We start from the raw sequence: 23,135 nt of genomic DNA, 5'->3' as shown, positions 1-23,135 counted from the left end.
CATGTGACTGTATTCAAATAACTGACACAGACCTGTGTGCTGTTTAATGACTATCTTTTATTTTTGTTTAATGTGTTGTTTATTGGTGAAGTTTTCCACCTCCAATTCCTGATGTAAAGGGATGCTCCAAGTTAGACTAACTAGAGTTCAGAGTATGCTGAGCGAAAGAGCTGATTTTCCTATTCCCTTGTCTGTCTTCATCACAGACTGCCCTGTCACCTTCCACTTGTACAGTGTTTCACCTTCTACATGTTTAGTTCTGTTTGTAACCAGGTGGACTTGTGCATGGTGTGGTAAATAAAATCCATAATTAAAATGTTTTGGCTGTAGTAATTTAGGAGGACTAGAGCATTGATTTTGGTGTTTTTAACTCTCCGATAAGTAGTGCTGTTATGAAGTTGGTCTGGAATTTTATGGGAAGGGTGTGTCCATTTTGAAAATTGATTGTCTAGTGGATGGACATGTAAATTAATAAGATTTTTTTAATGAAATTTTTTTATATATATTTATTGGGGCAAGTTGTATGTAGTTGGTATTGTGTAATTCTTTGTCTTTTTGCGTCCATTATTGGTTGATCCTGCATTGCACACAGTGCCTTAGAAGTATTTTGAATTCACACATTGTACCATTTTTGTGAATGCTAAATGTTAGTGGTATGACCAGAATCCATTTTGTGCTACCCCATGCATGTTTCAGATAGGATGGCTTATTAGTGATGAGTGTTGCAAATGATAGATTTGTGAGGTGTGGCTGTTTTTAAACCAATGATGCAATGGGCCAGATTGCAAAAGAGTTGCTCTTAGTGTAAGTGACTTCCTATTGTGCAAGGGCTATCTATAAACAGGCTTACACCAGGGGGCCAGATTCCGAAAGACCTGCACTGTGTGAGTGGCCATTTACACTCCAAGCAAGTCTTTTGATATTGGGACCAGTATATTTTGTATTTTCAGAACATGTATGGATGTGAAACCGTTATCTCTGCACTTTTTCTAAATAATTTGAGATTTAAGTAGCTAATCAAGACCACGTGTTGTTGAACAAGTGATTTTCATTGAAACACAGTTTGATCACAGTGGAGTTTGCTCCAAGGAAGTTGTTTCTCGAGTATGGCATTTCCTTCAAGATTTACTCCAGGGCGTTTTAGTTACAAGAATAACATCTGATAGTTCTTTCTTTTGCCCTGTCTGCTTAATGTTGAATCATATCCTTTGCTACAGGATCATGTCCTTAAACTAGTTTAATTGTGTTCTGTTCTTTTTTCAGGGCTCTGCCTTAAGAGACAACATGAGAAGACCAAGCCTCCAGACTGGATGACATCTTTCACTCCTGTAGCCCTAGAAATTGGTCTGACTGGTCAAGACTGGTGCTGTCCCCAGTTTCCTTACCCGCTGCCCTCCCTCCCCTTTCCTTTCTTTACACCAGGCTCCATATCCCTCCCCTTTTACTTGGACTTTCAAGCCCTTTTCTTTCCGTCTACCTTTTTCCTCTCCCAGTGTATCCATTATATTTTGTTTTTATCTTTGCTTTCCTGATGCTAATTTATATTTTCCCTTGCCTTGACACCTAAACCTTTTCCCCTGCATTATCTTCCCTTCTTTACCCTTAGCAGCCCCCCCCATGCCAGTGAGCAGAATGAGCTGGTTAAGCAAGCTGAATCCGAGGGGAGTAGCAACGAGAGCCCGTCGAAGTGTCTCACAGCATAGTCCAGTTACTGCTGACCCAGAAACATGCCTGATGGTATTTAAGAACCACTGGACCCAGGTAAGAGTTTTGTGTACTCGGAATGCATGTTGACAATAAACAGTACCTTGTTACCAAAACTTGTCAGTGAATAAGACTACAAAACAGGTGTGCTAGTGTAGTCATGAGAAAGAGGTCTTATTTCTGAGCAGTTGTGTTTTACAAGCTCTTCCCAAGCAGGTCTGCTGCACTTTTACATGTGTAATAGTGAGTATGTAAGTAGTTCATAGGTAGGTACTAGGCTATCTGCCCGAGGGCATTTATAAGCCTAGCCAGAGTGTCAGCTTTCGCCACCCCATTGATTAATTAACTGAGCCTCTGTCAAGAAGAGCCAATGAAGTGATCCCAGGGATGTATTTTCTTTTACCCATCCACTCGTCAAGGTTTCTCTTGAAGAGTGTTAGTGAGGGGCTCTGCCTAATATAGTTAGGAATTTTGTTCCAAAGCATGGGGAGTCTCTGTGACAGGAATCTATCCCTCCAGTATGTTCTATTTATTGTTGTGGTGAGGTTTAGCTCACTAGAGCGAGTGGCTCGCAGTGACTTGGATTTCTTTTGGTGGAGCATGTCCATCAATTTTGAGTTAGACATGGCTTTGTAAGTCAGGCGGAGATCACCTCTGAGTAAGTGATATGCCACTGAGTACAGCCGGAGATTTTCCAGTCAGGCTGCATAGGACATATGTTTGAGGCCAGTAATCGTCTTGGTGAGGTACTTTTGTGGTCTTTCCAGCTGTTGGAAGTGTCTTGTGAGGTACATCCCAAATGGGGCATTGTACTCTATGATGGGTCTGATGAGTGATGAGTAGAGGGGCACTATAACCTCTTTATTTCTACATGTGAACCCTTTAGTAATTAGATGGGCTACATAGAACGATTTCCCAACCACTTTGACAATATGATTGTCAAAGGAGAGATTACTATGTACCTGGGTCCCCAGATCTCTTATTACCTCTCCTGTATTAAGGGGGCTGCCACCTATGTGGTAATTCATGCGTGTTTAGTTTTTCCCAAACAAGATGACTATGCATTTTTTGGCATTTAGCTTGAGACCATGACTTTGACACCAGGTGTCCGTCTCAGTAAGGCCCTTTTGGAGAATGTCTGTGTCAGCTGGAGAGTCAATTATGGCTCCCAGTTTGCAGTCATCGGCGAACTTGGTTAGCCATAGTCCTCCTGTGTTTGCCTGTACGTCTGAGAAGTATATGCCGAACAGTAGGGGGTCCCAGGACCGAGCCTTGTGGGACACCACTTGTGACTGGTTTAGAGTCGGACCTGGAGCTCGCTATTCTTACAGTGTGAGTTCTGTCTGTAAGCCAGTTGGCAACCCATCTTGTGACTTGGGGGTTTATGTTCAGGCTGGTGAGTTTTTCTATAATCCTGAGTGGAGAGTGGTGTTAGAAACCTTGGCGAGGTCACGGTAGGCTGTATGAACCACCTTCCCCTCATCTATGGCCTTGGTGACTGTCTAGAAGAAGTAAACCAGGTTTAGTAGGCATGATCTGCCCTTAACAAAGCTGAACTGGGTCGGGTCAAGTGTTTGGAGGACCCCAATGTCTTTGTTAATGAGTTCCACGATGATGCACTCCATAGCCTTGCAGACCAGGCTAGTCAGGCTTATGGGGTGATAGTTACCAGTGTCAGTTGTGGCCCCTCCTTTGTTGAGAGGAATAACCATTGCTGTGCACCATTCTTTGAGCATGTAGCCTGTGGAGAGGATGAGGTTGAACAGTGTGTTTAGGTGAGGGGTTAGTTCGTTCTGTAGTTCATGCTAGACGCAGCCTGGGACACCATCTGGCCCCATTGACACTGTGCTTTTGGCTTTTGAAAGGGCTGTTTTCACCTGTGCATCTGTGATTTCCAGGACACTACACTTTTCCAGTATTGTTGTGGGCCCTTTTGGGGGTGAGAGGGGGTGAAGTTTGCACTGAATCTATCTGCCAGGATGTTGGCAATATCAGTAGGTTCAGTATATTTTGTGCTATTTTGCACTAGCTCAAAGCATATCTGTGAGTTGCCACTTAGATTCTTGACATAGCTAAAGAAGGCTTTGTAGTTATCTTTCGAAACCTTGGCTATTTTCCTTTCGAAGTTAGCCTTGGATGATTTTGAGGGACCTTAGTTTCTTACTGATACTGATCAGGGATGTCTTTCCTTCTTGGGGTTTGCTTTTTTTCTGAACTAATATCCTCCTCCTGTTGTATAGGCTGTTTATGGCAGGGGTCCACCAGACTGGTTCCCTTCTCTTAAGGGAGTGAGTCTTGGTTTTGTTAGGGATGGCACGATCCATGCATCCTTGTACGTGCTCATAGAGTGCATTTGTAAAGGTTCCTGCATCTTGGACACTGTTATCCTTTAGCGTGAGGGCTGTGAAATGTACCACCTCTGTCTTAAGTAGTTTTTCACTGTGGTTTCCTTGGTTGGGGGTGGTGGTGTGGTGTGGACATCCAGAGTGATTAGTTTATGGTCTGATCTAACCAGTGACTGGTTGACCTCCAGTGCGGAACACCTGTCGCCCATGTTGGTGATGACCAGGTCCAATATGTTTTCACCTCTGGTAGGAGTTTACCAGCTGATCCAGGGCATTTGAGTTGATAAGCGCTGGACCTGGGAGTTTGTACTTGAGTAGTTTTCCCAGTTAACGGTAGGGTAATTGAAATTGCCCAATATCAGGGTGTTCAGTAGGACCTTTATGTTTTCCAGTGTCTCCAGAAAGGTGGAGTGGTGGTCATGGGTCATGGAGGGTGATCTGTAGCAGGCCACAATTTGCATTGCAGATTTGCCCGATGTTAGTTGCACATGGATGATCTCAGAGGTATCATGCTGCGCCACTAACCTGGAGGTGTAGGTATCCTTGATGAATATGGATACACCCCCTCCTTTTATGTTTTGGTCCATGTTCTGTGGCGGAAATGTGTGGTATGAGTTGTAGCCCGGTAGTGCTGGGGTGCACTGTGGAGCCTTGAACCAAGTTTCAGTTACTGCACAGATGTCGACGTTCTCCATACTGAGGAGTGCTTCGAGCGCGTGCATTTTGAGATTTAAACTCCTGGCGTTGAGTAGCATAAGTCATTTTTTTATTTGTGCTCTTTACGGAGGTGGGTTTGACTTTTGAGCCTTGCCTATAAAAGGCACTATGGGGGCAGCAAGAGCCTTGATCAGTATTCAAAAGCTTAGGGGTGACAGGTGCAAGCAGTCTCTTGCAAAGCAATGAGGCTTGTCGAGCATGTTGTCCCAGGCTGACAAGACACTGGATCCACTTTGAATGACACCAGAAGCTTAGCCAATTGTTGAAATTGATCATTTTTTTCTTTATACTGCGGTATCATTCTTGGTGAGGGCAGGATGCTACTCCGGTTCAGAGTCATACCCGCCTGGGCTACATTATCAGAGAGCTCTTCCATGTCTCTTTTCATGTAGTCCAGGGAGGTACGTCTCAGGTCATTCACACCAACATGAACAATGATAGAGTCATATTTGTACTTGCTCTGGAGTGACCTGAGTGCTTGTGTTATGTGGCGGATTCTGGCTCCCGACAGGCAGCTTACAGTTGTGGTGTTAGTCTCTGTTTGATACCAGCCACTGATGCCAAACACTGTCACTGAGCTGCTGTCCCTGGTTGTTTATGTTGTGAAGGTGGTGGTGATGGGGGGCATACTTCATTAATGAATCTGGCATGAACCTGGTGTATCCATATGTAGTAGTAGGTGTCACATAAGGTTAGCGTGGAGTAAATATTGTACAGCTGTGCTGTACAAACATTGTACCCATGTGTGCTGATCAGAGTACCTGCATTTTGTTATTGCCTTGATGTTCTGCGTGCTTCACTGTTGCAGTCATTAAATTTGGGTTATCTGCCTGCAGGTAGCCCTCAGCCGGCCTGAATATCAAAGTCTTGGATCTCTGTGTCGGATGCTGTCTCTACTTCCATGATGTCAGGTCGTCAGGGGTATAAAACATGCAGCCGATGCCATTACATCAGTCTTTCTTGCCGTGTGTTGCCTGAAGCAGAAGCAGTTCGCAAGTGCCAGTCAACCGACTCCTGAAATTTTCGTTTTTGAGTTTCAGAACGGAAGTCTTCAAAAAAGCTAAGTACCCCGTTGAGGATCCTTTTTCTTACTCTAAACCGATGTCAGTAAAAGTTAACAACTGTATTACCCGTGAAAGCAAATACCGCATAAAGATTTTAATTCGTACTGCATTCTTTGCTTAGGCCCAGACCACGACGTCCCTTGTTGTCGGTTTTGTGCCTTATTTAACCCATGAACTATTCGTCATCGGTTTATTTTTGCAGCAAATTATTTTGGTACTCGGTTTAACTATCCAGAAATGGCTTCGGTAAGCAATCCGACTACCGACATTCCGAAAAAACATAAAGATAAAGACAAGAGTCAGACCTCATAGGTCCAAAGATGCCGAGGACGCTTCTGTTAAGCAAGTCGCCAGTACTCAGTGAGGCACTTCTGCGGCTCCTGATACCCGCTACTACAGATTCGCAGGCCTCTACTGAGACCCATTCAGTATGCCGCGAGATGCTTCCTCGACTCTGGAACCTGCGGATGTCTCTATTGGTCCGGAGCCTCTCTGCAGGCACCGGCTTCTGAGGTTGTATTCAGGCCTACAGGCTTGCATTTCAAACCAACGTCATCTTCTTCTTCAAGGCCTAAAACTCGACCAACACGTAGAAAACCGATGTCCAAACCGCATGGTCAGGCCCTTATGCCTAAAAAACAAATGATAAGAATGGCTAAAGACCTTATTACTTTAATTAGGGGAAGCCAGCCTTCTCCCTCTGAGACCTAGAACTGATTTTCCTTCTGATTTTTCTGATCAGGATTCTGAAATTTTTGTTTCTTCTGATTAGCAGGATTTTCCCTTCTCTACCTATGAGGATTCTGATGCAGAGGATTCCATTCCCTCTGCTTCCCCTCCAGAAGATTTTTCCTTTGGTGAAACCTTGCACACTCGTAGGGAGCATTTCCGCTGGGAAAGCCAGGATTACTTTGACTCCAGAAAGAGGCTTAGGGAATTCTTACTCCTCCCTCAACACAGGCCTTTAAGCTATTCCTCCTGTCCTGGACATTGTCGAAGATGCCTTCTTGGAATCTAACCTGGCCCCAGACACTTTACCTCCAGCTCCCAGGAAATCTGACAGATATTACAGAGTACCTGACTCTCACAAGTTCCTCTTGAGGAATCCTACTGCGGACCCAAAGACCATTTCCCAAGGACCTAAAGGCATTAAGGTTACTACTGCCAAAAAACCCTACTCCCTCTGATAGGGTTTCCAGGACCTTGGACAGATTGGGTAAGAAGGTATACTCTTCTGCTACTTTGGTCATTAGGGCCTTAAACTGCCAGTTTCATATGTTAAAGTATCAGCAGCATATTATGGGACTACTTAAACAGAAAATTATGTTGATTCCTGACTGTGCTGAAAATAAAGAATTACAGGATTTAATGCATTCTGCTGAACAAGTTGGTAAACATACTTTGCAATGTGGTTTTGACTTTTTTGAAGCATCTTGCAGGGCTGCTGTCACAGGGTCTGTTCTTAGAAGACATACGTGGCTTAAGGAGCAAAATTTGCCAGATCATGTTAAATCTAAATCACTGGATGCTCCCTTAAACCAAGACTGCCTGTTTGGTAACAAAGCAGAAGTCCTTAAAAAGATGGAGGAAAAAGCTAAATCTATGCAAACTGTTAAAGGTTTCCTGCAAGTACTGCCTCCCAGATTTAGTAGGCATTGGCCTTTAAAGAACTGGTCCTTTCCTGTCTCTTCCAGGCCTTCTAAGTCCAAACCCAGGAACAGCAGACCACCTAGGCTACAGTCTCAAGGTACTTAGAGGCCTAAGCAGTGGGGGGGCTCCCATTTCCAAAGCTGAAAGTAGTAAGACACCCCCTATGGAAAAATGTCACAATGACTTAACCTTAAACCTTCCAAGCCCTGCTCAACTGCCTGTTCCCTTAGGGGAAAGATTGCCCTGCATGCAAAAAACTGGGAACTCATTGCCCAGGACAAATGGGTTTTAAATATTGTTTCCCAAGGATACAGATTTCACTTCCATACCTTACCAACCCCAAACAGTTGGCCAGACAGAGGCTCAACAGCAGGTTCACTCTCTTCTAAGTATCAGGGCTATTCAACCTGTCCCAGCAGAAGAAAGGGGACAGGATTTTTACTCAAGACTTTTCCTGGTACCCAGAAAAGACAGCTCCTGGTGTCCTATCCTGGACCTCTCTATTCTAAACACTCCTGGTGTCCTATCCTGGACCTCTCTATTCTAAACACCTTTTTGGTAATCCCAAAATTCAAAATGCTAACACTTCAACAGCTGCTTCCTTTGCTAGGCAAAGATGCCTGGTTGGCAACCTTAGACTTAAAGGAAGCTTACCTGCACATTCCAATAAGGGAATCTTGCAGGAAATGCCTGCTTTTCAGACCAGGCTTCATGCACTATCAATTTTCTGCACTTCCCTTTGGCTCATCTACTGCACCCAGGGTATTCACAAAGTGCCTAGCTCCAGTCATTGCATTTTGCAGGCAAAGGAATATTCAAATATACCCATACCTGGACGATTGTCTAATTCAGGCAGAACACCAGGACATGCTACTAAAACATCTGGCATTTGTAAAGAAAATTCTAACTTCTCTGGGGTACACCATAAACGAAAAGAAATATCATCTAGCACCCTGCCAACAAATTGTATTCCTTGGAGCAAGCTTGAACACAACTTCCCAGATGGCTTTCCTCACTCCAGAGAAACAAGTTTATTTGACAGCCTAATTCAAACTACTTGCCACAAAGACCCAGCTATCTGCAAGGAAAATCCTGCAAGCCCTGGGGTTCATGGCCTCTTGCATTCTACTAATTCCATATGCAAGACTGCATATGAGGAAACTACAATGGTATCTAAAAAGCCTGTGGTGTCAACATTCTCAGGACCTGGAATCAATAATTCCCATCATTCCTTGTATAAAGACAGAGTTCCTTTGGGTGGGCAGAGGCCTGCTACCACAACAATTGGCTCCCATTCACTTTAGCCCCTGCCACCCAAACCCTAACAACAGATGCATCAGACTATGCATGGAGGGCTCACTTGGCAGGGCAGAGCATTCAGGGCAAATGGAACCTGAGTCAATCAAAAAGAAATGTTAGCTGTACAGAATTCCATGACAGCCTTCAAGGGCCACATTCTTCCAGGGCAATTATTGGTAAAGACAGGCAACACCACTGTTATATGGTAAATAAACAAGCAGGGGGGAACCCATTCGTACCCTCTCTGCAGACTAGTCATGGCTCTGTGGAACACAGCCTTGAGCTACCAAGTGCACCTACATGCTCAATTCCTGCCAGGCAAGCTAAATTCACTGTCAGACGACCTAAGCAGAAATCTCTTGGACCCACACAAGTGGAAACTAGAACCAAAGATATTCAACATTTTGAGAAACAAATAAGAGGCTCCAGAGATAGACCTGTTTGCCTCCCCTCGGAACTACCAATTGAACAAATTCTGCACAAGGACTCCCCACAGTCAAGCTTGGAAAGTGGATGTCCTGTCTTTCACCTGGGAAAGCCTCTCAGTTTATGCCTTTCCTCCACTGTCTCTCCTCACGAAAGTTCTGCTAAAGATCAAACAGGACAAGCCAAGGACAGTACTGATTGCACCAGACTGGCCATGCCAGCACTGGTGTACCCCCTCTTGCTCAGTATGTCACTGCTGGAACCAGGGCACCTGCCTCAGACCCCTTCCCTGCTGTCCGAGCAATCGGGCCAGATTCTGCACCCTCAGCTTCAAACCCTGAACCTTGCAGCCTGGCTAATTCCTTGAGCTCTCCTCTAGCATCCCTCAGTAAGCAGGTGCTAGATGTCATTCTGGAGGCAAGGAGGCCTAGTACTAGAAAATCCTATGCTGAAAAGTGGAAAAGATACTGTTCCTGGAGCCATACTCAGGGGATGGGCACAGCGGTGCCCAGCTTACTGCATATTCTTCAGTACTTAACAGAGATCCTCCACAAGGGCCTTTCCTTCTCGTCAATTAAAATTCATGCCCCTGCCATTTCAGCACATCATAATACTGAACCACCCCTCTTCTCTCACCCCCTGCTAAAGCAATTCCTCAGAGGGGCCAAAAATGTAAGACCCCCCAGGAGAGTCCCTACTCCAGCCTGGGACTTTTAACTTTGTATTGGAAAACCTCCTTTTGAGACAGCTGCAACTGCAGAGTTGAAATTCCTTTCTTGGAAAACAGCCTTCCTTCTAGCCATCACTTTAGCAAGAAGAGTTCTGAATTACAGGCCCTCATGGCAGTGGAGCCCTTCATCATGGTCCATGCTGACAGGGTGTCCCTTAGGACCAACCCTTCCTTTATGCCCAAGGTGGTGATTAGTGTGGCCTTTAATCAGTCCATTCATTTTTCTCTAATCCACAGAACAAAGGAGAATGAATACTGCACTCTTTGGATGTGCACAGGCAACTTAGATTTTATTTGGACAGGACTAAGCCTCTCAGAAAATCTGAACAGCTGCTAGTTGGCTTTGCTGCAGGAGCAGAGGGGAAGGCCATTTCAAAGCAAACCATTTCTAAGTGGATAGCCCATTGCATTCATTTCTGTTATAAGCACCATGGAAAACCTACCCCACAGGGGATAAGATCACATTCCACCATGGCTGCATCTACCTCTACAGCCTGTCTCAGAGGTGTCCCTACCAGGAACATCCTAGAAACTGCTACCTGGAGCTCTGTACATACCTTCACCAAGCATTACCACATGCCTATTTTTTTTAAATCCAGAGCTGATTTTGCCACTGCAGTCTTGCAGGACTTAATAGCTTGTCCTTATGCTCTCTAACTTCCTCCTCCCTTCCTTAGCTTTGGGAATCTACCTAAATGTGATGACTGCAACAGTGAAACACGAAGAACATAGTACAGTTGTGTATACTTACCATAAATGTAGACATTCGAGTGTATTCACTGTTGCAGTCCTGGTTACCCTCCCTCCCTCCAGCCCCTTGACTTCTCTTGGCTATACTTTTCTTCTTCTTTAGTGTATTTCAGCTTTCTGGTGTATTTGTTTTTTGTTGGAGGTGTAACCTAACATATAATTGCTTCCCATTATGGGGGCACCTGACATCTGGGGCAAGAAAAACTGATGTAATGGCGTTGGCTGCATGTTTTATACCTCTGATGACCTGACGTCATGGAAGAAGAGACAGCGTCTGACGCAGGGATCCAAGACTTTGAAATTCAGGCAGGCTGAGGGCTACCTGCAGGCAGATAACCCAAATGTAATGACTGCAACAGTGAATACACTCGAACATCTACATTTATGGTAAGTGTACACAACTGTACTTTTTTCTACACATTGATGGTATGCAGCAGCTGTGTTGTGACATTCATGTTGTATCAAGTGCCGCCTGATAGGTAGCCATCTAGTGCTATTTTGTTAATTCGATGCAGAATATTACAGTGTAGTGGCTGAGTTTTGCTGACATAATGCCTGGCCAGTGCTTAACTGGTGTTATAAAGTTTGCCTAGAAGCATATCCCATCATTGAGCACCAGCTCTGGTGTGCCGATTCTTGTACAGCAGTGAGTGCATGCTCCTGATTGTGTGTGTGTATATTTTAGGCTCATGCCTTTTCACCAGTGTAGATGATATTGCTGTACCAAATAGCTGTGTTACGGTTTCGTATGCAGTGCTGGTAGGCAGTCACTGCATTGGGTCAGTTGTTACAGTTCAGGGTGCAGCGCTGGTAGGCAGTTGCATTGGGTCAGTTGTTACAGTTTGGGGTGCAACACTGGTAGGCAGTCACTGCGTTGGGTCAGTTACTGGATGTGTAACTAACAGTGGAACATGTCTGCTGTGGGCTTAGCTGTCTTACCAGAGATAAAATGATAACACTTGCATAAAGCTTCATGACAGTGAATGTGTCATAATTTTAGTCATAGAAGCCCTGCTCATCTGTACTGTTGTCTGATTAAGTAAGGTGATGCAAACAGAGATTATGGTGATGTAAGCAGAGGGAAGTTGTGGTAGGTTTTTTTTTTGTTTTGTATGCTAACTAGTTAAAACCACAAGATCTGATGATGTCATTTTCATTCATTCCTCATCTGATGGGTCTGTGATCCGACTCGGCCTCTTTTTACTAGACCTACAGATCCAGTTCTTGAACTGTTTTTACCCATAATTCCCCACTATCCTGGTATATCTGATCTGATTTGCCACCACATCTTTGACATGGATTTATGCTCTTGAGCTATGGATGTTAACCAGATTCTATTATATCCATTTTGTGAGAGTTTTATTTTCAGTTTTTCTTTCCTTTGCCTTTTTAAAAATCTTATTTAATCTTTTTGACCTGTTGCCCTTTCTATCTCCCTTTTTCTAATTAAGCTTTTCTACCCTTGTCTTGTCTACTCTTTTACATATCAGTGTTGCATTCTCCCACTTTCTGTGTATCCAGCTTAGGGTACCATTGAAATACCATTTTTGGTATTTTTCATAATATTTAAAAAAAAAAAATCTCTGTCTTCCATTTGTTTTTTCTTCTCAGTATGGCTGACAAGCCTACAGGCTTTAAGAAATATTCTTCCTGTGGGCTTAAGATCCAACCTCGCATCCTACTATTTCAAGCAACAAATTTGCTTGGACACAATTTCCACTTTTTACTCTGGATCCAATATCTCCTTGACTCCATTTCATCCTTCCCACTAGGGACACCTAGGAAAGCCTCCAGACCACCTTCCACTAGTTCATCTCTTGAGTATTTTAAGCACTTATCTGAGGCAGAGGGGGATAGGATGAGGAAGTTTCTGAGAGCTCATATCCAGATGGGGTTATTCTGTCTCTGCCTCCCATTGAAACCATGAGCCTGTCCTCTTAGCATCACATTGTATCTCCTCCTCCAGTCCGATTAGTGGTTTTGGAACTCTCTGATCTGGGATCTTCGAGGATGTCCATCTGATCCAAAGGCAGGCTGTTTTTCCACTCTGGCCATGCACCTGAGTCACCTGGCTCTGACCTCTTCGGAGTAGGATGACTCTCAGGGCCAAAATGTCAATGCCAGGTCAGGGGGAGGGGGAGTTGGGTTCAACTCTGAAGCTTTGAACCATCATTGCTTCTCGGCACCTCTGCTTTGGATAGCTCCGCTCCAACTCCCTCTTTGAGGTGGGAATCCATGGATATTAACAGCTTGGGGGCAGGTAGATTCAGCACTGGTATGACCACCTGTTTCTCCTAGACCTTCTGCCTTTGTAGAGTTTAGCAAGAGTCTTCTATATACACCGAGAGAGGACATCCTTACCCTCTTTGGATCCTGTTCTTCCTTTGAGTGTAAGCTCTGAGCCTCTTCCACCGGGACAACTACCCTGTGCTAGCCTTCAGGTTGTCCTCATCCAGGACTTCCCACCTATTTCTGATACTTCATCACACCATCCCGCTGATGAGGTCCCTAGGAAGAGGACATGCAAAAGATGGCACCTAGATTCTCATCAGGAATCCATCACTGAAGACATGGACTTCAATGTAGGCAAGGCGTCCCCCAGATCTCCACCTGACAGTGTTTCCTTTGGAGAAATCCTGGAATTTCTCAGAGTGGGGGATGGTCTTCTAATGCCCATTTCCAAAAGGAGTCTGTTTCTGGAGGCTTTTGGGGCTGACATTGCTATATTTTGGGTGGTCTGTCAGCTGATGAGTTGACTGTATCTTACACCAAACATGGTACGAGCCCGATATGATGGAACCCATACCAGAGATGCCAGATAAATTTTAGTTCCACTTAAAGATAGGACTCCCTGCAGGAAGGGAGTCCCTGTAGTGCCGTAATGGTGGCACCAGCCAGTAAGGGGGAGTTAATGAAACAGAGATAATCTGTCCCCCGAGTAGTGAGTCCAGGGCCTTGGACAGATTTGGCAAGAGCATTTATGCCTCTGTGATCTTTGCCCATCGGTCGCTCAATTATTTGGTACATTTCACCAGGCAACAAAGGAATTTGACCAAGGAGCTTTTCCAAATCACTTTCAGGGTCTATGTCTGTGATGGACAAGAAAAAAGTTTCTTCACAACTGGCCACTTACATTTCTAGTGTGCCCATGAGGTTGACCTCTCATGCAGCTTGAAGGTACCTTTAGAGCTGCTGATTCAGGCATTGTAGATGTTCTTTGTGTTTCACTGTTGCAGTCCTAACATATGGGTTATCCGGCTCCCAGTAGCCCTCAGTCGGCCCGAATACCAGAGTCCTTGGTATATGACATTGGCTGTAAACTAATGTCAGAAAGTCAGGTATAAAGGGAGGTGGCCGACGCCATTTCCTCAGTCTTTCTTGCCGCAGGGCCCGAAGCAGATGCAATTCGCACTAGTGCCGGTCGGCTGTTTGCCTTCTTTCTGCATTCCAACTACCAAGCTGAAGGTGCCCTCAGATAAGTACCCTGTTGGGGACCCTCTTTTCTTACTTTAACGAATGTCAGATTAAGTTAATAGGTGTCTTACCTATGGAAAACAGATTCCGCACAGTGATTTTCATTCCTATTGTATAACTTGTTTGGGCCTTGAGCACAGTGTCCCTAACTGTGATCTCTGTGCTTCCTTCAACCTGCGTACCATGTGCCATAGAGCTAAGATTTATATAAGCATTTCGGAGTCTGGCCTAAGTTCGTCAGTATGGCATCTTCTGGTCTCCCGACTTCAGATGTACCTAGGAAACGCAAGGACAAGGACCGCTACAGGCCTAGGGTTAAAGCTGCTGATGACATGCCGGTGAAAATGGTCATTGGCCCAGCAGTAGTTAGTGAGGCGCTTTTGCAGCCCCTACAGTCCGCAGATTTTCAGCCGCAGGCCTCTGCTGTGACCTTTACGGAGTCCTCCATGCCGCAGGCTGCTATTTTGTCTTCAGACCCTCTGCCTGTCGCCGCCTCAGATGGGTCCGTAGCCGCTATGCAGGCACCGGCTTCTGACTCCTCTTCTCTTCGACATGAGACCAGAGCCAGACCCGACTACCTTAGCTCAGACTTCTGCAGTTGCTAGGCCTCCTGAGTCCCTCCGGATTACTAGCAAACCTTTTAGCTGCAAATCTGCTCACAAGTGGGTGTCGGCCTCCCCTCCTGCACCTCAGTCCCAGTTGGTAAAGATGGCCGGTGATCGTCTTTCCCTTATTAAGGGCTCTTAACCCCCCCCCCCCTTCCAAGAGGGCTAGGGAATTGTCTCCTTATGTTTTGTCTGAATCAGATTCTGAGGTTTCCAGTATTTCTGCTGATGAGGCAGGAAATTCTCAACTTTTTTCTGGCTTTGAGGATTCTGATGCTGAGGACTCTATCCCTTCTGCCTCCCCTCCAGAAGATTTTTTTCCTTTGGGGATACTTTGAATACTCTTAGGGAGCACTAAATGGGAGAGTCAGGATGTTCCTCAGTCTAAGAAGAGGATCCGGGACTTTTTGGATTTGCCACAGCATAAACCTCTGGCTATACCTCCTGTTTTGGAAGTTGTGGATGATGTTTTCATGGAAAATTCTTTTAACTCCTAATTTTGTTCCTCCTGCTCCCAGAAAACCTGATAGGTATTATAGGGTTCCTGATTCTCATCAATTTCTTTTTAAAAATCCTACTGCTGATCCCGAGATTATTTCTCAAGGTCCCAAGGGTGTTAAGGCTACTATTGCTAAAAAAACGTGTTCCTTCTAAAAAGGAGTCTAGGGCCCTGGACAGGTGGGGTAAAAAGGTCAATACCTCTGCAACTCTTGCCATTAGATCTGTGAATTGTCTTTTTCACATACTTAAGTATCAGCAGCATACTTTGGAGGCTATTAAGTCTAAGCTTGGGGATATTCCTTCTATGTCGGAGGACAAAGACTTGCAAGATTTACTAAATTTTGCCACTCTGGTTAATAAGCATTCACTTCATTGTGGTTTTGACACCTTGGAGGCTTCCTGCAGAGCAGCAGACACTGGTTCCGTTATTAGAAGGCATGCTTGGCTTAGGGAGCAGCCTCTTTCTGAACCTGTAAAATCTAAATTGCTGGATGTTCCTTTGCACAAAGACAACCTTTTTGGTAACAAGGCTGAGGAGGTACTGAAAACGTTCTATGCAAGCTGTAAAAAATTTCCTTCAGGTTCAGCCTCCTCGATTTAGTAGTCATTATCCATCCAAGAATTGGTCTTTCCCTTATCCTGGCAAGCAGGGTCGCTCTAGGCCTTAGGGGTTTCAGATCTTCCAGAGGACAGGCTTCTGCCCCTCAAAGGGCTAAACAATGGCATCCTTCTGCTAAATCGGGAAGTTCTAAGCCAGCTTCCCAAGGCAAGCATTCTCAATGACTCCAGCCTTCTTGTGCCTACCTCTGTGAGCCCAAGGTTTCCTTTGGGGGGAAGGTTAGCCAGGTTCGCAAAGGTATGTTCTACCATCACAGACAAATGGGTATTCAACATAGTAAATCAAAGTTACATGTTTTATTTTCACACCTTCCCTGTTCTGCAAGGGTACCCAGACATACCCAGAACTCTCAGGGCAAAGGTAGAGAATCAGATTTCTTCTCTACTGACTATGGGTGCTATAGAGCCAGTTCCTGCAAATCAGGTAGGCCTGGGATTTTATTCAAGACTTTTTCTGGTAACCAAAAAAGGGAGCACCTGGCACCCTATTCTGGATCTGTCTATTATAAACACTTTTCTGGTGATTCCCAAATTCAAGATGCTCACTCTTCAACAGTTACTGCCAATGTTGGATGAGGATTCATGGCCGATAACTTTGGATCTCAAGGAGCCTTATCTGCACATCCCAATAAGGGAAAGTTGCAGGCAGTTTCTTCGTTTCAGGGCTGGGGAGCAACACTTCCAATTCTCTGTACTGCCCTTCGGCTTATCTACTGCTCCCAGAGTTTTCACAAAGTGCCTGGTGCCAGCCATTGCTTTTTGCAGGCAGAGAAACATTCAAATTTATCCTTACCCGGATGACTGTCTCATTCAAGCAAACTCCCCAGAAGAGTTAAAAAAAAGGATTTGGACTTCATGAAGAACATTCTCACTTCCTTGGGTTACACTCTGTACGAAAAGAAGTCAAAGTTGGTTCCTACAAGGGAGGTTGTTTTCCTGGGAGCGAGTCTGAATACAGCCACCCAGATGGTATTCCTCCCTCAAGACAAACAACAAGATCTTTCGGCTTATTTCAAGAACTTGGCAAGCATGACTCAGCTCTCTGCAAGGCAATTCCTGCAAGCACTGGGGATCATGGCTTTGTGTATCCTGATGATCCCATATGCAAGGCTGCATATGAGAAAACTTCAATGGTATCTCAAGAACCTTTGGTGTCAACACACACAGGACTTGGACTTGATTCTTCTCCTGATTCCCTGTCTACAAATGGAGGTTCTCTGGTAGGCGACAGCCTGTTCTCAGAACATGGGTCTGCCTGTCCGCCTACCACCTGCCAGCCAGACTCTCACCACAGACTCCTCAGATTATGCATGGGGGGGCACATCTGGAAGGCAGGGGCATAAAGGGGGCTTGGAGCACTCAACAGATTCATCTGCACATAAACTTAAAAGAATTGATGGCAGTGCAGCAGGCCTTGCTGGCTTTCAAGGACCTATTCTACCCTGGGACTCTTCCGATCAGGACAGACAACACTACAGTCATGTGGTACATCAACAAGCAGGGGGGAACTCACTCTCACTCTTACTCTTTGTGCAGAAACAGCATGAGACTATGGTCCTTTGCAGCTTTCATGGGCATACATCTCACAGCCCAGTATCTTCCATGGGCATACATCTCATAGCCCAGTATCTTCCATGGGCATACATCTCATAGCCCAGTATCTTCCATGGGCATACATCTCATAGCCCAGTATCTTCCAGGGAGGCTAAACTCCTTGGCGGATAAATTGAGCAGACATGTTCTGGATCCTCACGAGTGGCAGCTGAACAAGATCATTTTCTATCACACCACTCAGCATTGGGGCACTCCTCAAGTGGATCTTTTCTCCTCTCACACCAATCATCTACTTCCAACCTTCTGCACCAGGGAGTTTCACAACAAAGCATGGAGAGTGGACGCTTTGTCCTTCCCATGGACACAACTCTCAATTTATGTCTTCCCTCCTCTGCCTCTTCTTCCCAGAATGCTGATAAAGATAAGGGATGAAAAGCCCAAGGCTATTCTTATAGCGCCAGATTGGCCCAGGCAGCATTGGTATTCACAGCCTTTCCCAAGCTCAGCCTTGGCATCTTCCCCTGGTACCAGCTCTTTTGGTTCAGGAAGGGGAAAAGTTTCTTCATCCTCATCTTCAAACTCTGCATTTAACTGCCTGGCTAATACTTTAAGTCTTAACTAGCAGGTAGTCAAAGTTCTTCGTGAGGCCAGGAGGCCTAGCACCAGGAAATCCTGTGCAGATAAATGGAAGAGATTTTGCTCTTGGATGCAGGCTAAAGGAGAAGACTCTTCTCAACCTTCTCTTTCCCTCATTCTTGATTATCTAGCAGGTTTGCTTAATGGTGGACTTTCCTTTTCTTCAGTTAAGATTCATGCTTCAGCAATTTCTGCTCATTGTTTTTTTGAGCAACCAATTTTTTCTCACCCCTTGATTAAGCAGTTCCTGAGGGGAGTTAGCAATCTTAGACCTCCCAGAAGAGCTCCTACACCTACGTGGGTTCTTAATTTTGTCCTGGAGAAGCTTACTCTACCTCACTTTGAACCTGCTGCCTCTGCAGAATTAAAGTTTCTTTCATGGAAGACTGCCTATTACTTCCGCCAGAAGGGTTTCGGAGCTGCAAGCCTTGATGGCAGTAGAACCTTTCATTGTTTTTCATACAGATCGGGTTTCTCTGAGAACTAATCTCTCCTTTATGCCTAAGGTGGTTTTCAGTCTGACCCTTCAACAGTCTATTCATCTTCCTACCTTTTTTGCTAACCCCCAGAATAAAGGGGAAAGGATTCTGCACTCTCTTGATGTGCACAGACAGTTGAGATTTTACTTAAATAGGACTAAACCCTTTCGGAAGTCTGAGCAGTTATTGGTTTGTTTTGCTCTTTGGGCTCAGGGTAAAGCTATTTCGAAACAAACCATCTCCAAATGGATTGCTCATTGTATTCACTTTTGTTACTTGCAGCATAGGAAGGTTCCTCCTCAGGGTATTAGGACCCGTTCTACTAGAGCAGCATCTACTTCTGCAGATTTTTTGAGAGGTGTGCCTCCTAAGGACATTCTAGAAGCAGCTACTTGGTCTTCTATCCATACTTTCACAAAACATTACAACCTACCTTTGTTTCCTGAATCCAGGGCTGGTTTTTCCTCTGCAGTTTTGCAAGGCCCCCGTACCAACCCTTAAATCTGTGATTCTTCCTCCCCCCTTTTGTTTTTTTCCTGGGCTTTGGGAATCAGCCCACGTGTTAGGACTTCAACAGTGAAACACTAAGAACATAGTACAGTTGTGTACACTTACCATAAATGTAAATGTTCGAGTGTATTCACTGTTGCAGTCCTGGTTTCCCACTCTCCATTCCCCCTTTTTCCTACAGCACAGACTAGATATGTTATTTTTGGATGGCATGTTTCCAGGATGTTTCCTTCCTGGTTTAGCCTTCTTTTGGCGGCTCCTGACAGTTAAGGCAAGAAAAACTGAGGAAATGGCATTGGCCTCCTCCCTTTATACCTGGCGTTCTGACATCAGTTTACAGCCGACATCATATACTGAGGACACTGGTATTCGGGCCGACTGAGGGCTACCGGGAGCCGGATAACCCATATGTTACGACTGTAACAGTGAATACACTTGAACATCTACATTTATGGTAAGTGTACACAACTGTACTTTTAGGAGGCATGCCTGCATGTGCCTGTGTGATTTTGTGGAGCCCGTCTAGTATTTGTTCATCAGTGCACCTTTTGATGAAGCTTTTTTGTTTCAATGCAAAGTTAAGGAAACATTCTACAGAAGTCAGCATGATGGAAAGACCCTGTCTACTGCTGGGATCCATTTTTCTATGCCTCAGAGATCCTTCTCCAGGAGTCAGTGAGGTGGTAAGAGGTGGTTTTGCAAGTCTCAAGGGTCTTTCCAGGGATCACAAGGATATGATTCCTCCTGGGGCAGAGGGTGACCTCTAATGGAGGGTGCTATCTTCGTGACAGGGGTGGCCCATAGAACCAGGGCTTCAGAGATAACAGGCCCTACCAGCATTTCTGAAGGGTTACCCAACTGCTGCACTTTGGAGGGCATTTGGGGGGGGGGCACTAAGAAACCAGGGCACCATTTAATGTATTCAGAAAAGTATGTCTAGAGATTATTTCATACCATTTTCCAAAATTCCTCCAGTAAAAGTAACAGATATCCCTGAATCCACCCAGTCAGAGGGAAGTAGTAGGCTTGGAAATAGAAAAGATTCTAGAGTCATCCAAAAAGCCCCCCAGAGCATTAAGGATCAAGAACTTACTCAAGATTCTTTTTAGTGCCAAAAAAGACAGGGGGACTTGAACCAGTTCTGGATCAACTAAACCAGTGTGTGAAGTAGTCAAAGCTCCAGATGATCGTGGTTCAACCCAGCTTACCTCGATTACGAAAGGACAGCTGAATGTGCTCAATAGTATGCATTTTGAAGATCTATCATATTAAAATGAATGGGCGCTCCTGAAAATACCTGCTCTTCCAGCTGGGAGCCAACCATTGCCAGTTCAGAGCACTGCCCTTTGCCCTGACCACAGTCCCCGGGGTGTTCATCAAATACATGGCAGTGGTAGCGGCTCACCCTGAGACTGGTGGAATTCTGTCTGTTTCAGACCTAGAGGAATGCCTCCTGACCCGCCCCATCCAGGTATTTATTGATTCAAGCAAGGGATTACTTGCTCCAGTTATGTCATCAGTAGTGTTCCCGGTCAGTTACACCAAATCACAGTATAATGCCTACTCAACCCTGGAGTTCACAGGTGCTCATCTGTACGCGATCAACCCAGATAGCTTTGCTTCCTCTAACAAGAGTTCATACTCTTGGGTCACAGATCATGAAAGTAAAGTTCCTCTCCTTTCCTGCAGTGAGATTAGTCCTCCAAGCATTAAGAGTCGATGGTAGCAGCTATAACTCTGATTCCATTAGGCCAGATTTCATATTGGAGTCCTTCAGTGGACCCTTTCAGTACAGTGGTTTATTCTTCAGTATCCTCTAAGCACTCCAGTAAGATTTTCAAAGTTTCCAAGGAATGTCTTGTTTGGTGGATTCATTCAGAAAATGTTTGGCAAAGTCGCCCCTTTGTTTTCCCACAGCCAGTAGCCACAGTCACCATGAACACCTCTCAGACTGGGTGGGGAGGGGCATTTTTTTGGCAAAGGCAATACAAGGTGCATGATCCCCAGAAGAGGACAATTTACACGTCAGTGTTCTGGAAATGAGAACACTTCTACTAGCATTGCAAGCCTTTCAAGATGCCCTACCTTCAAGGATCATTGCAATATATACAGACATGTCAGTAGTCTAGTGTAACAACAAACTGGGGGAGTCCGATCTTTCCCATTGTGTCAAGAGGCAATGGGAATGTGGCATGGCGACCTCCTCTGGTTTCTTTCTTATGGCAATGCACATACATGCCTGCTTCAGTTGATTCACGGCCTCTACAGAGACCCTTTCAGAGTCCAGTATGCCGCAAAACTCTTCTTCTTTGAAGGATCCTGCAGTCGTCTCTACCTTGGATGGGTCCGGAGCCGCTGAGCAGACACCAGCTTCTGAGGAAGTCCTTCGCACAACTAAATCTTTTGCAGCTACCGTTCTTTTGAAAACAACCGAGTTCCTTAGGCCCAGGGTTTGAACTACACCCAAGAAACCGACTACCCACTCTCAGGCACCTGCTTCCTTGCCTCAGTCCCCAATGTTTAAAATGGCGGAAGACCTTATCATGCTGATCAGGGGAAGCCAGGCTACCCCCTCAAAAGGAAAGAGATCTGTCCCGAGTTGTTTTGTCTGAACAAGAGTCAGATAAATCTGATGCATCTGACTACGAAGACATGCAGCCCCTCTCCACTTATGAGGATTCTGATGCAGGGGAATCAATTCCTATAGTTTCTCCCTCAGAGGATTTTTCCTTTGGGGGAAACCTGCATACTTTAAGGGAGCTTTTCCAGTGTGAGAGTCAGGACTAACCTCAGTCTAAAAAGAGACTCAGGGAATCCTTATACCTTCTGCAACACAGACCCCGGGCCATCCCCCCAGTCCTGGATGTGGCGGATGATGTTTTCCTTGAATCCAGCTTGACTCCTGATGCCTTACCTGCTGCTCCTGGAAAACCATTCAGGTACTACAGAGTCCCTGACTCACACAAATATCTTTTTAAAAATCCTACAGCTGACCCAGAGGTCATTTCTCAAGGGCCTAAAGGGATTAAGGCAACTTCTGCTAAGAATTCCACACCCTCAGACAGGGATTACCGAGGACTGGACATATGGGGTAAAAGTATACACCTCAGCTACTCTTGCTATCAGGGCACTTAATTGTCAGTTCCATATGCTTAAATATCAGCAACATACCTTGGAACTCCTTAAACAAAAAATGTCTTCCTTTCATGCTTGGGCAGAGTCTAAAGATTTACAAGACTTAATGCATTCTGCAAGTCAAGTGACTAAACACACTTTGCACTGTGGTTTTGATGCCCTAGAAGCTTCCTGCAGGGCAGCAGTCACTGGATCTGTCATTAGAAGACATGCATGGCTTAAGGAACAACCCCTGCCAGACCATGTCAAATCTAAATTGTTGGATGCCCCTTGCACAAAGGTAACTTAATTGGCACTAAAGCAGAAGAGGTCTTAAAAAAGACGGAAAAAAGCAAAATCTGTGCAAATAGAGATTTCCTACAGGTCCAGCAGGCATTGTCCCTCCAAGCACTGGTCCTTTCCTGCTCCAAGTAAACGGGCCCAGCCTAGGCCCCGTGGAAGCAGACCCCCCCAGACAGCAGCCCCAGGGAATGCAGAGATCTAAGTAGTGGACTACCTCCACTTCAAAACCAGGGAGTCCTAAGCCACCCCCTTATGGTAAGAACTCACAATGACTCACCTCCTCCTGCCCTCCCCTCTGCCCACCTTCACTTGCCCCTAGGAGGAAAACTCTCCTTTCACTCAAGCACCTGGGCCACCATTACCAAGGAGCAATGGGTTCTGAACATTGTGTCTCAGGGATACAGATTCTCCTTCCACACCTTCCAACCCCAAAAGGGTTCCCAAACCTACCACCAAATCAGTGGGCAGAGGCTCAAAAGCAAATCCATTCCTTGCTCTCTCTGAGGGAAGTAGAGCATGTTCCTGCAGAGCAGATAGGCCAAGGGATGTTCATCGTGTTTCACTGTTGCAGTCATTACACTTGGGTTATCCTTCTGGCAGGTGACTCGCAGTCAACCCGAGTTCCAAAGTCTTAGTCCTGCGTCGTTTGCTGTTGC

General features: G+C 45.3%; 1 protein-coding gene across 1 annotated transcript in view; it reads left to right on the top strand.

The window, feature by feature from the left end:
- The first annotated feature begins 1,264 nt into the window (after positions 1–1,264).
- LOC122803556 (FHF complex subunit HOOK interacting protein 1B-like) overlaps positions 1,265–23,135 on the top strand; it is a 162,761-nt gene continuing 140,890 nt past the window's right edge. Inside the window, exon 1 of the mRNA XM_044073214.1 lies at positions 1,265–1,761. Within this exon, the coding sequence (XP_043929149.1) occupies positions 1,618–1,761 (144 nt within the window). The 5' untranslated portion in view covers positions 1,265–1,617. The remainder of the gene's footprint in view (positions 1,762–23,135) is intronic.

This window comes from Protopterus annectens, chromosome 5.part1, assembly GCF_019279795.1.
Source record: "Protopterus annectens isolate FY-2018-M chromosome 5.part1, PAN1.0, whole genome shotgun sequence".
In the NCBI taxonomy this organism is placed as follows: Eukaryota; Metazoa; Chordata; order Ceratodontiformes; family Protopteridae; genus Protopterus; species Protopterus annectens.
This window is presented reverse-complemented; position numbering and strand designations above follow the sequence as displayed.